At 36.4% G+C, this 13,773-nt stretch overlaps 1 protein-coding gene across 8 annotated transcripts in view; it reads left to right on the top strand.

Moving 5' to 3' along the window:
• The window catches only part of CHUK (component of inhibitor of nuclear factor kappa B kinase complex), a 41,720-nt gene that overhangs the window by 13,111 nt on the left and 14,836 nt on the right, over positions 1–13,773 (top strand). For 7 of the 8 annotated variants that reach the window (XM_023240833.2, XM_023240829.2, XM_023240832.2 and 4 more), the window contains 9 exons: positions 129–253; positions 444–551; positions 1,129–1,264; positions 5,628–5,822; positions 6,790–6,892; positions 9,091–9,214; positions 9,621–9,772; positions 11,578–11,639; positions 12,599–12,708. In XM_023240833.2, coding sequence (XP_023096601.1) covers positions 129–253; positions 444–551; positions 1,129–1,264; positions 5,628–5,822; positions 6,790–6,892; positions 9,091–9,214; positions 9,621–9,772; positions 11,578–11,639; positions 12,599–12,708 — 1,115 coding nt within the window. The remainder of the gene's footprint in view (positions 1–128; positions 254–443; positions 552–1,128; positions 1,265–5,627; positions 5,823–6,789; positions 6,893–9,090; positions 9,215–9,620; positions 9,773–11,577; positions 11,640–12,598; positions 12,709–13,773) is intronic. The other variant, XM_023240830.2, reaches the window with a different exon arrangement.

The raw sequence follows: 13,773 nt of genomic DNA, 5'->3' as shown, positions 1-13,773 counted from the left end.
ACAGGATTCATGTTCTTATTTCTGAAGGTCATGAATATAGTAGGTCAAAAATAAAGTAGCTTTTCTCTTATAGTATTGACACTTAAAGCTTTTTTTTCTTTTCTTTTTTTTTTTTTTCCCTTTTTAAGGCCCCAGAGCTCTTTGAGAACAAGCCTTATACAGCTACTGTTGATTATTGGAGCTTTGGGACCATGGTGTTTGAATGTATTGCTGGATATAGGCCCTTTTTGCATCATCTGCAGCCATTTACCTGGTAAGAAATGGGAGAGAACTTTGGTGTGCTTAATGGGAATGGAAATTTTAAGTTACATGCTTTTTTTTCTTCCATCCCTCTTTATATGGTGTAATTACCTTTTAAATACATAATTGAATAAAACTACATGGCAAAAAATCTTAGAATGTTTGTGAGAATCAGGTTGTCAATGAGGTAACTTGTATTATAGGCATGAGAAGATTAAGAAGAAGGATCCAAAGTGTATATTTGCATGTGAAGAGATGACAGGAGAAGTTCGGTTTAGTAGCCATTTACCTCAACCAAATAGCCTTTGTAGGTAAGTATATTGTAGTTGAGGAAGTTCACCTCTTGGTTCTTTGGGTTATAAAGGAACAGTAGAGTTGTTGTCTGTTTCAAGTAGTATTGTGCAGTAGAACTTTCTGTGATGATGAAAGTTTTATATCCGTGATAGCCAAATGAGGCTATAGAGTACTTGAAAGGTTGTAGTGTGATAGAAGAACTTAATTTTAAATTTTATTTCATTTTAATTAACATAAGTATAAGTGCAAATAGCCACTTGTGACTAGAGGCTACCATATTGGACGGCACAGGTCTAGTGGAAACAAGAACTCCTGCTTTAAGAAGACTTTTGGGATACTGAAGTAAATGGGTTCCTTGGAAAATTGAACTGGGCTCATCTAGTGAAGTTGCTAGTACTTACATATGTAGGTTTGGGGTTGTTTTTTATGGAAAAAAAAGTTTGTCATTTCATGAATTACTTGAAAGTAAGATACAAAATGGCACAGATGAGTCACGAGAAAGGACATGGGAAACCTATAAAATTACTTTTTTTAGAATACTAAAGGAAAATTGGAACATAAAGATTTTCACCCTATTTTTTGTATACTTTCTAGTTTAATAGTAGAGCCCATGGAAAACTGGCTTCAGTTGATGCTGAATTGGGATCCTCAGCAAAGAGGAGGACCTGTTGATCTCACTTTGAAGCAGCCAAGATGTTTTCTATTAATGGATCACATTCTGAATTTGAAGGTTAGTTTGAATGTGGTCTACTTCATTAGATTTGCATTGAAGTTAACAAATTTATCTGGAAATAAGCATAAATATATTTTGGTAATCTTTTCCTGATGCTTATTTGAAAAGAAAATGACATTCTTAGAGCTGATCTGCTTTTATTTCTTTAGTAAGCCTTCTCAGTTTTACTTCTTTTTTTAAAAAAATGTTTATTTATTTATTTTAGAGAGAGAAAGAGCAAGAGAACATGAGCGGGGGAGGGACAGAGAGAGAGGGAAAGAGAGAATCCCAAGCAGGCTGCATGTTGCCAGTACAGAGCCCAACATGGAGGTCAAACTCAGGAACTGTGAGATCATGACCTGAGCTGAAATCAAGAGTCGGACGCTTAACCGACTGAGCCACCCAGGCGCCCCTTCTCAGTTTTACTTCTTTTTTTTTTTTTTTTTAATGTTTATTTATTTTTGACAGAGACTTAGAGACAGAGCACAAGTGGGGGAGGGGCAGAGAGCGATGGAGACACAGAATCTGAAACAGTCTCCAGGCTTTGAGCTGTCAGCACAGCTGACGCGGGACTTGAACTCCCAAACCGTGAGATCATGACCTGAGCCAAAGTCAGACGCTTAACTGACTGAGCCACCCAGGCACCCCTGAGTTTTACTTCTAAGTGGTCTTTGTTGATTACTCTTAAAAAACATCTTTTGGATTTTCCCCTTCCTCGTATTGGTGCCATTGGATCTCGTTCATTTAGGTATAATGTTAGGGGATTTGGTTTGGTGAGGAAATGTCCTGTCTGGCTTTCATGCCTCTATACCTCCTCCCCATCCTACAATCCATGCAGCATGAACTTCCCATCTCATCTTCTGAAAATGCTTTTTTATTCTCCTAAGAATCCAACATATTTCTTCTTCTTGCCTGCCGAGTCAAGTCTAAACTGATCTCCCTGGCTTTTGGAGCTTTGCTCATGCAATTCCATCCAACCAGGTGCTTGCCCCAGACCTGCTTCTCTTACCCTTTACTTCACTTGTCACTGCTCCTTGTGCCATGAAGCACATTATCCATTTTTGTGCTCTGATAGATGCTGTCCTCTGCCCAGAATGATCTCTGTCTCTGTATCTCCTCAGCTACACTGGCACATATTCGACTCTCCTTTTCTCTGATTGATCTCTGTCACATAGTTTGTCATATAATCATATTTACTATATTTTCTAATTGTTTCCCATCTTCCACTCATGTCTCTCCATATAGGTTATCTTCTTCTTTAATGCTGGGATGGTTCTTACTACTTTTATTAACACTTGCTCACCCTACTACCACTCTACCCCAGTGTTCTGTACAAAGCAGGGCATGTACCAGGTTCTCAGTAAATATTCATTACTAGGAATGAGAGGCTCTATTATGCTGTATACCCAGAAACGATTCTCATATGCAGTCTTTCCATAGCTATTTGATTGAGTAGTAGTAGATAGGGTTTCTAAAATTGGAAACATGAAGGGGCAGAATCTGTGGTGAGGGCTTGGCTGTGAGCGATCAAGGCCGTCCTGCAGGTGGAAGGAGGCCAGTTGGGCATGGGGCTAAATTTTATTTTTTGAAAAATTGAAATGAGAAATTATAATGTGTAAGGTTTTTTTGTATTGTTTTGTTTTTTTTAATTTTTTTTTCAACGTTTTTTATTTATTTTTGGGACAGAGAGAGACAGAGCATGAATGGGGGAGGGGCAGAGAGAGAGGGAGACACAGAATCAGAAGCAGGCTCCAGGCTCCGAGCCATCAGCCCAGAGCCTGATGCGGGGCTCGAACTCATGGACCGTGAGATCGTGACCTGGCTGAAGTCGGACGCTTAACCGACTGCGCCACCCAGGCACCCCGATAATGTGTAAGGTTTTACTGTAATCTTGGCATACTTTATTAAATAGGAACTTGGGGCTCTGTCGATGTCATTCTTGGCTAACACTGAAAAGTTACCTGCCTTCTTGATTTGGCTTTCTTTTATTGTGCCAAAGAGTGAATCATTCCTCAGTGTGTTAGCCCAGCAGGATTTGATAACACCTTTTAGTTCTTTGTTGCCCCTGAAAATTTTTATCTTTTATCCCAGATTTTTTCAGATTTGTCATGGTAATCATAGCATCATTTCCACTCTGTGGAGTCTGTGAGCGAGCATCTGCTTGTTACAGAGCATAGGGCAAGAGTCCTCTTTGTATGTCTTCTGGTCTGTAGACTTCAGTTTGTAGAACCACTATTTACCTATCTGTGAATCTGGGCAAATATTTATTTATTGTATTTTATTTATAGCCCAGGTACAGTAATATCTTATTCAAAGGCTCACTATTGTGAGGTTGTACAGGATAAGGTATGTGTAGGATACTATTAATTAATTCAGAGATACTTCCTAGACATGATAATAGGACTGAATTTTGAAAGATAAGTAAGAGTTAATTGGGGTGCCTGGATGGCTCAGTCAGTTGAACACCTGGCTCTTGATTTCAGCTTAGGTCATGATCCTGGGGTCGTGGGATCAAGCTCCACATTGGGCTCCATGCTGGGCATGGAGCCTACTTGAGATTCTCTCTCTCACCCTCTGCCCCTTACCCACCTTGTGCATTCTCTCTCAAAAGAAAAAAAAAAAAAAAAAGATAAGTAAAAGGAGAATTAACAGGGGGAAAGATAGGCAGGGGAATACCATGAACACAGAAGCATGTACTGCAAAAATAGTTTGCTATTGTAGAACATTTTCTAAGGTGTTACATTGTTCAAAGAAGGAATGATGTGTGTTTGGTTTTCACTTAAAAAAAGAAAAGAAATCAAAACAGTTATTGGAATACTTCTTTCTTTTAAAAAATTCAGAGAGTCTGATTGCATGGTTTTCTAACTATATATTATGAAAAATTCTAAATATATAGGAAAGTTGAAAAAAATATACTGAACTTGCCACTGAAGGTAATGGTAAAACAGAAGTATTTAATTATTCCTTCTTTGCCTCCTCTTTTATGCCCCTAAGTGTAACTATACCCTAAGTGTCTCTCTCTCCTAATTTTTTTCTTTTTCCATATTACTTTTTCTTCCTTTTCTTTAGTAATTTCTTTAGTTGTATAACTTTAACTATAAACTGAATATGGATCACTTCCAAATTTATTTCCTCAGTTGTGACTTTTCTGTAGTGTTTAATCACTGCTGTATAACTATCCTTGGTGGTCCCACGGGCACTCAAGACTTAATTTATTAAAAACTGAACACATTTGCTCCATTAAATCTCCTATAGCTTTTCCTATGCCTCTTGTACTATCACCTTTTTAGTTACCTAGGTGGGGTGGCTTGTCTGACTGTTCCTTCTCTTCCAATTACATATCCAATTATTTTGTCAGATTTATCCTTTGGACGTTTTAACAATTCTGAGCTTGTCAGATTCTCAATTTAGAAAGCCTTCCATAGTTCCTCTTTGCTTATTGAATAAAGTCCAAACTCTTACATTGATGTTCAGAATCTGCCTTGGTCTCCTTGTAGCCTTATCTCCTATTATAAGGGGCATCATTTTAGGTACGTTTGAACTGGGTTGTTTATATTCTTTGGTTATGGTCATCTCTTTCTACCCCTCTGCCTACCTTGTTTTCTACCTAGAAGAACCTTTCTTCTTTCAATCTTTTCTTGTTCTAATTTTGTATCCTTTCCAAAGTATAGCTCATAATTGCCTCCTTTAGAAAGCATCCTTTTCCTCACACCAAGCAAACTCCTTTGGAATCTGTACAATACTTTACATTATTTTGGTACATATAGCATTTGACTTGTATTTTAGTTCTCTTAGTGTTTCTTAATATCTTCTATTTGGCCATTATCCTGTGGAGTCAATGTAAGGCACTGGAGAAACATAGGTATTAACTTTGTATGGCTTATCTAAGGATAGTAGAAGGAAGAGAATTTAAAATCATGTTGTCTTCAAAAGACTTCTCAGGGCTCTGGTTTCTCTCTTTGCCTAAATGGAAATTAGAAGATCTAATCAACAGGATGTCATGTGAAAACACTTAACTCTGTGGTCGGCATCTATTAGGGACTTCATAAATGGGAGTATTTCCTTCCAGATCTATAATCGGTTTCTGAGAATAAATAAATATTGCCTTTCTAAATTAGGGCTTTTATTCCTAGATTCTGTACATGCCTGTAGTTTCTAAGCTTTATTCTTTGGAACTAACATCTGTTACAGAAAAGTAAACTCTACTCTTCATTTTTCAGAATGTTATTTTGTAATTATTGAAGGAGATCTCACTTTGGAAAATGATTAAGCCTTGTTTAGTACAAAGATAATACCTTTTGCTCATATTCCCTTTAGTATCTAGCACTGAATCTTTTATGTAGTAAATGATCAATAATCATTGTTTTTCTTATTTATACAGATAGTACACATCCTAAATATGACTTCTGCAAAGATAATTTCTTTTCTGTTACCACCTGATGAAAGTCTTCACTCGCTGCAGTCTCGTATTGAGCGCGAAACTGGAATAAGTACTGGTTCTCAAGAGCTTCTTTCGGAGACGGGAATTTCTCTGGATCCTCGGAAACCAGCCTCTCAATGCGTTCTAGATGGAGTTGTAAGAGAATTCTAATATACCTAGAAGTATAAGAAGTCTGTTAGCATAGAGGGATTGAATGCCCTGCATTTTTCTGATGCATACTTGGAATCCCCCTGGGGGAGGTGATGGTACACACCTTATAATTCTTACTTTAGTTTTATCCTGCTCATTACTCTTATTGCTTTGCAAGGTGAACAAGATGTGTTTTGAACTTTGTATGACTTTCTCTTTGGTGCCAGTTCTCTCCCCCCCTCTTTTTTCCCTCTTTTGTACTTGAAGCCTAGAACCTTGAAATTAGACCAGCAGTCTCATAGATCCTGCCAGAGGATAGATGGATGGTAAAATATTGTGCTCGTGACTCTTTTATTGTTTTTTGTCGTTTTACTTTATTGAGGCAAATTCTGTATTTCATGTAATTTACCCATTTCATGTGTACATTTTTTTTTTTTTTAGTAAATGTACGTAATTGTGCAGCCATTACTATAAATCAACTTCAAAACATTTACGTCCCAATGATATTCTTCATGTCCACTAACTCTTAATCTCCATTCTGTTCACATCAGGCAACTGCTAATTTACTTTCTATCTCTGTAATTTGCCTTTTCTGAACATTTCATATAAACGAAATCATACAGTCTGTAGTCTCTTGTGTCTGACTTCTTTCACTTAGCATCATGTTTTGGACGTTCATCCATGTCCTAGCATGTATCAGAACTTCATTCCTTTTGATTACTGACTAGTATTCATTGTGTGGATATATGTTGTTAGACTTTACTTTTGTACTTTTGGGTCTGGTGATTCTTTTTCATCTTAGCCCATACTACAGTCATTTTTCTTAAATAGTAGTCTAGATCTTAAATTTGTAAAAGGTATGCTAGTAAACATTGACCTTAATCATTTGCATTTCACATTAGGAAATGTGATGTTTAAGTACTTAGAGAACCTAGGATTTTCAAGGATTTTTTTTTAATTGTTTCTTTTTCAGAGAGGCTGTGATAGCTATATGGTATATTTGTTTGATAAAAGTAAGACTGTATATGAAGGACCATTTGCTTCCAGAAGTTTATCTGACTGTGTAAATTACATTGGTAAGTATGTATAGCCCATTTACTGAGTGAGGTTTAAACATGAAATAATATTATTTTGACTCAATATGGTTAGTAGAAGTGGTCTTTTGGTGTTTCTGTTCTGTACTTCATACTTCAGGTTTTTAAGTGTGGTTAAAAATGAATTTATATAGTTTGGAAGGTGAAATGGTAGATGTCAAATCACTCTAAAACCCTCATTTGGAAGAAGACTTACTTTCTGTGGGTTAGGGCTGTCACAGAAGAATGAATCTCCACTATTAATTAAGCCTACTTTCTAGTTGCTTCTTCACTATTTAAACATATTCAAATATTTCATTTTATTGTATGAATACTGCTTAATGTTCAAATGTTTTCATTTATCCTGTAAGAATTACTCTTTTCTTTGGAAGAAGTGATCAATTTCTGTATACCCAAAACTAAAATCAAGCACAGTATTGTAAAATCAAGAACACAACTGGCATGGGGCTAAAATTCTGTAATCTTTCATCTGTGTTACCTTTTTGTAGCTTTTTGTAAAAACTATTTACTATTTATAGATAGTAAATCTAAATTTACATTACAGATAGTGAATCTGTAAATTTAGATTTACAGATAGTACAGAGTTCTTATGTTATTCACCTTCCCAACACATATAGTTTCCTCATTTGTTAACATCTTATATTGTATGGTACATTTGTTACAAGTAAAGAACCAACCAATTATTAATTAAGGCCATACTTTATTCCTATTTCCTTAGTTTTGATGTGGTGTCCTTTTTCTGTTCCAGGATCTGATCCAGGGTACCATATTACATTTAGTTGGCTCCTCTGGGCTGTGACAGTTTCTCAGACTTTTCCTTGTTTTATTTATTTATTTACTTAGTTAGTTAGTTATTAGCACTTCCTTTCTGGCAGCAAGAGATGTTCCAGGTCCATCTTGTATGTTTCTTGCCCCAGTCCTAGGATCAGCCATTTCTCTAAGGACCCCTGGTTCCTTTAATCGGAGAAGAGTATTAGAAACCAAGATTTGGACACTAGGTGTGCTTCTTGCTACTGGAGTGTCAATTTTTAGACTTTATTTTTTTAATATAGTTTTTAAAGTTTATTCAGAGAGAGAGAGAACCCAAGCAGGGGAGGGGGAGAGAGAGAATCCCAAGCAGATAGCGCAAAGCCCAACACAGGGCTTGAACTCACAAACTGAGATCATAAACTGAGCCGAAACCAAGAGTCAGATGCTTAACTGACTGAGCCACCCAGGCACCCCTAGACTTTATTTTTTAAAGTATGTATATGATTTTTTTGTGTGTGAAAAGACTCCCCTCCCCTAGACTTTTTCTTTAAAGTGTTTGGGTTATATATATATATATATATATTTTGGTTTGGGGTTTTTGTCTGTTGTAGGAATCTCAGGAGTAATTATGGGCATATGGAATAGAAGAAAGGTTAATTCAGACTATCAATTATTAGGGGAGACAGAGATTTTTCCAGGTACATAGCTTTATTATTATTTTTTAAGTCTGCTTCAGATAATACGGTTTTTCAATATAAACCATAGTGTAGTATCCTTTCTCTGAATGTTTTCATTGGTAAAGAATAACAATGTAATTGCCACCTTAAAGTATAAGATGAATCTCTTTCAATCTTGGAGAATTTCATAATGTTAAAATGGAATTTCATTGAACTTAGCACATATCTGCCATGGTGTTAGAAACTAACATTTCCTTTACCAAGGGCAAGAGATAACCCTCAATAAATAATTTTGTAAATCTGGCAATGAAGAGAACATATCTTATTAAACTGCTGTTTACTGTATCTGTTTTCCTGAAGCTGGGTTGGTAGTCCAGGAGATGAAATTTATTATTTAGAGGCAGCAAAGACCATAGCAGATTATAGAGGATTTGGGACTTGATTTTGAAAGAAATAAAGAATTTGGATTAATGAAGAAAAAAAGTATTTCCGACTGGAGAGGAGCAAGAAAAAAGACAGATAAAAGAATAATTGCAAATTTTATGATTATGTCTTAGTCATTTTTATTTCCCCTCATACCTGGAATAGGGCTGTGTATTGCAGATGCTTATAAATGTATATTGAACTGAATGAAACACTAACAATTGGTTCTTTCTAGCATCCATTTCTAGAATCTTTGGGAATGATATTTGCATGGACAGGAAATCACAAAGAATGATAAGCATCTTCTTTTTCCCATCTTCTTACGTATAGTACGGGACAGCAAAATACAACTTCCAATTATACAGTTACGTAAAGTATGGGCTGAAGCAGTGCATTATGTGTCTGGGCTAAAAGAAGACTACAGCAGGCTCTTTCAAGGACAAAGAGCAGCAATGTAAGAGGATTCTGTTGTTTATCAGTACAGTGTCATGTGCATTAATGCTCAAGAATTAATCTTGCTTTTTTCACTAATCAGTATTCACACAATACTAAATATTGGGCTAATCTGGAGTGTAATATTCTCAACAAACTTAAAGAATTCTTTCTAATGGTATGAAATCATCCATTCGCAATGGCTTGAGAGTAGTTCCTGAACAGTCCTAGTATAAGAAGATTGTTTTATATTAGAATATCACAGGTAGGGAGTCTTTAGAGAGCTTATTCTAGAAATTAACTATTTTTCATAGATTGATAATAGAAAGTTAGACTTTGGGTTTATGGCAACTTAAGCTATTAAGTTTTTGTCCAGTGTTTCTGAAATACCAATTTTTTTTTTTTTTTTTTTTTTGGCTACGGTTTAGGTTAAGTCTTCTTAGATATAATGCAAACCTGACAAAAATGAAGAACACTTTGATCTCAGCATCTCAGCAACTGAAAGCCAAATTGGAGTTTTTCCACAAAAGCATTCAACTTGACTTGGAAAGATACAGTGAGCAGATGACTTACGGGATATGTGAGTGTTTGGGTAACGTGTTTGAAAGAAGTGTCAGGTCTCTTGAAGCCGTCTCCCATTTTGCCTTCTTGCCTCATAGCCCATTGTTTGACTTCTGTTCATGTCAGAAGAAGAGACAGGACGCTTCAAGTCATCATAAACTGTACTGAATAGTAGCTCTTTCTTTTAACCTTTAGTTTAGCAACTTTACTCCGCCCCCCACCTCCCCAGTTGGACTGTAATTGTACTAAAATCGTTTAGCTCCAGAAAAATTCAAAGGCAATTTAAGAACTTTTGATTTTCAAGCCTCAGTTTTAAAATAGATCCAAAGTCTGTATCGGGATGACTTCTTAGCCAGGGAAATCTTAAACTACTTACCTTTCTATAAATAATAACGCAAATAATTCCAGGGTTGTTTTCCTTTCAAACCACCTACTGTGGAGTCCCATTTTTAAAAAATACACAGCCTCCAGTTTTTCAATATTTAACTCCAGGCTCTCTCTCTTCAGTTATATTAAGGAAATGTAAAAAAGCAGATTTAAAATTCAAATAATAAGCTGAAGGGGTCACTATTATTATTTGTTTTCTATCATAAATCCTCTTCGTAAACTTGTCTTAAGCAAGGTATGTGTGTCTTAGAATAAATGATCAGCAGTGTCCAATTGGGTAAATAAGTTTATCTACTAGAGTTGGTTCTATGATTAGTGTTTTATTTCTATTTGTGTATAATAGGCATTCTGGTGAATGGCAAAACACTATAATTATTTCATCAAATTATTTTTTTGTTTGTTTTTTGAGAGAGCAAGGGCGAGTGGAAAAGAGGCTAAGGAAGAGGGAGAGAGAATCCCAAGAAGGCCCCATACCCAGTACAGAACCCAATGTGGGCTTGATCTCACATCCATGAGATCATGACCTGAGCTGAAATCAAGAGTCGGATGCTTAACTGAGTGAGCCACCCAGGCACCCCACATCAAATTATCTTTGACTTGTCAGTGACATACCTTGTACAGCTGTTAAAAAAGAATGGCATAGACATGTGTACTGATATTAAAAGATCACTTGGGTCTTTAACGGCAGTGATGTTTTAAGTTGGGGAAAAAAAAGAAAGAAAAGTATATATAGATTGTCTCTTTTATAAGGGTAAAGTGTAGGTGTCTGTGTAACAAGTGATTAATAGTAAGATCCCTTACGGTAGAGGGGAGGAGGAGAGAGTGTTTTCTTTTTGTCTTCTGTTTTATAGTATTTGATTTTTTAAAATCATGTTCATGTATTATTTTTTTCATTTTTTTAAGAGAAAACCATTTGAATTAGAAATTCTAAAAACCCCAGAAATTTTTGCCATGTCACAGTTCCAAAGGCTGAAAATCCAAAATCAAGATGTTGGCAGGGCCATGATCCCTCTGCAAGTTGTAGGAAAAAATCCTTGCTTGCTTCTTTCTAGCTTCTCACACCAATAGTCCTTGGTGTCCCTTGGCTTGTAGCTGTAGCACTTTAATCTCTCCCTCTGTCGTCAAAGTAGAGCTCTCCCTTCATATGTCTGGGCCTCTGTGTCTCTTCTCTTCTTATAAGGATACTAGTCATACTGGATTAATCCACCCTACTCCAGGATGAACTCATCTTAATTTAGTTAATTGCATCTGCAGTGACCCTATTTCCAAATGAGGTCACATTCCGAGGTACTGAATTAGGACTTCAGCATATCTTTTTGAGGGACAGTTCAACCTATAACTATATATTTTTGATGTTGATATGGCAAGGAGGTGGGTAGGTCAGTAATTAAAGCTGTGGCTATTTCTGAGATAACCGATTAAGACTTTTTTTTTTAGCCTCAGAAAAAATGTTAAAAGCATGGAAGGAAATGGAAGAAAAGGCTATCCACTATGCTGAGGTAAAATCACTAGCTCATTCTGTAATTCTTAGAAATTGTCTTTGGTTTCGATATGTAGGGTATTTTTCATGTTATTCCTGCATATCAGACAAAAATCTAGTAGATGCTCTGTGTGTATAGAGGGAAGTACCATAGTTGATAAAACAGGGGCTTTGGGCAAATGAGATTAAACTGAAAGCTCACTAAACTTCAGTTTCCAATTAATGTGCTTACCTTTTTAGTAGGGTTTTAGTAGGGTTATGCAGATTACATGGGAGTAAATAATAAGTGGTAGTTATCACTGTTATTTTTATGATTAGTTAGATAGGGTAGCTGTACGTCCTGGTTTATACCTTCTAGTTTATACCTGCCTTGCCATAATTAGCAATAGTACTCCCTTTCACTCTCAAAATTATGCTTGTTTGAACAATAAATTATATATATGGTCATGCTAGTTATAGGTCATTCTCTAGGTGGCATATTCCTTCCTTACTGGTTACATCTGTCCATGGTCCCACTAAATTGTTACTCTCCTGGATGCCAGTACTTACCCCAACGACATGGGTAAGGCAGTAGATACCCTTGGGTAGGAAATCCAGTGTCTTTATATTTCTGCATTCTTTTTCAAGGCAGTCAGGAACAAGAGGCAATGAAAAATCATAGAACTGAGATGCAGTGGTTTTGATGGCCATTTTTCCTCTGTCTTGTTAGTGACACATCTATCTTTTTGCTTCTTGGGGGAGAAAGCAAATACTAGCAGTTCACTGTTGTCGGGAGAGAAAAGAGAGACATAGGTATTAAGTCTGTCCTTACATGAAAGATTAAGCACCAGAATCCGAAAGATAAAAACACTTGAACAAAATCGGTGTTTTGTATTAAATCATTTAATTCTACTGTTGCAGCAAGTCATTCTTTTGAGTTCTTTTCCAGTTTGTGTGATGGTGAGCCTGTCGTTTCTTTTGTGTTTCATCATATTTTAGGTGGGTGTCATTGGTTACCTGGAGGATCAGATCATGTCCCTGCATACTGAAATCATGGAGCTACAGAAGAGCCCTTATGGAAGACGTCAGGGAGACTTGATGGAATCTCTGTAAGAAAGTCTTGTGTTATTGGTATGAGTGTCTATAATTTTTTTGTAGCAGACGATTCTTTCTGTGTAGATCTGGCAGATTAAGCCTGTATTTGTTCTTTTCTATGGTTTTTCTTTCTCCAAATATATTGCCATCATATTTTAAAAGGAAGTTTTTTCTTAGTCACAGGAAATTTTGGAAATAATTTCAGGGTTGACCTTTGCTTTTTTAATCAAAACATCTTTTCATGTGAGTGTTAAGAATTTTTCAAGTGTTCTAAGTTACAAACCCTTTCCCTACTTAACATAATTCTGGGCCAAGTTATTGTCCATTAAATGTCCTAAATGAGGTTAACTTCCTAAGTGTCTGGATAGAAATTTCAAATTTTTTTCCTAATCACAGGCCATCATTTTTTCCCATGTAATTGTTTTTGGTGCAAGGATGCTGTATATGTGACGGTAGATCAAAGCAGATGTGAAATAAATACAATTTCCATTTTTATTTATTTATTTTTTGAGAGCACATGCACGAGTGGAGTAGGGACAGAGGGAGAGAGAGAATCCCAAGCAGGCTCCACACCCAGCACAGAGCCTGAGGCGGGACTCCATCTTACGACTGAGATTGTGACCTGAGCTGAAATCAAGAGTTGGACACTTAACTGACTAAGCCATCAGGAGCCTCTAACTTTGCATTTTTAGATCTTGCTTATGACTCAGTGAAATACTTTCTGTAAAATGTTCACTGGCAATATATACTTGCTTTACAAAATTTTTTTTCAATGTTTATTTTTGAGAGAGAGAGAGGGCACAGTGCGAGAGGGGGAGGTGCAGAGAGAGATGGAGACACAGAATCTAAAGCAGGCTTCAGGCTCTAAACTGTCAGCACAGAGCCCAACGCAGGGCTTGAACTCACGGACTGTGAGATCATGACCTGAGCTGAAGTCAGACGCTTAACCAACTGAGCCACCCAGGTGCCCCAATATATACTTGCTTTAAAATGGGATCATACTCTATTCAAATAATATTTTTCATTTCAAGTTATGGATTATTAATCATTGAATTTTTTTCACATACGGAGGTATGGTT

Source organism: Felis catus, chromosome D2, assembly GCF_018350175.1.
Source record: "Felis catus isolate Fca126 chromosome D2, F.catus_Fca126_mat1.0, whole genome shotgun sequence".
Taxonomy (NCBI): domain Eukaryota; kingdom Metazoa; phylum Chordata; class Mammalia; order Carnivora; family Felidae; genus Felis; species Felis catus.
The sequence above is the reverse complement of the archived record's forward strand: the minus strand, read 5'-3'. Positions and strand labels throughout refer to the sequence as shown.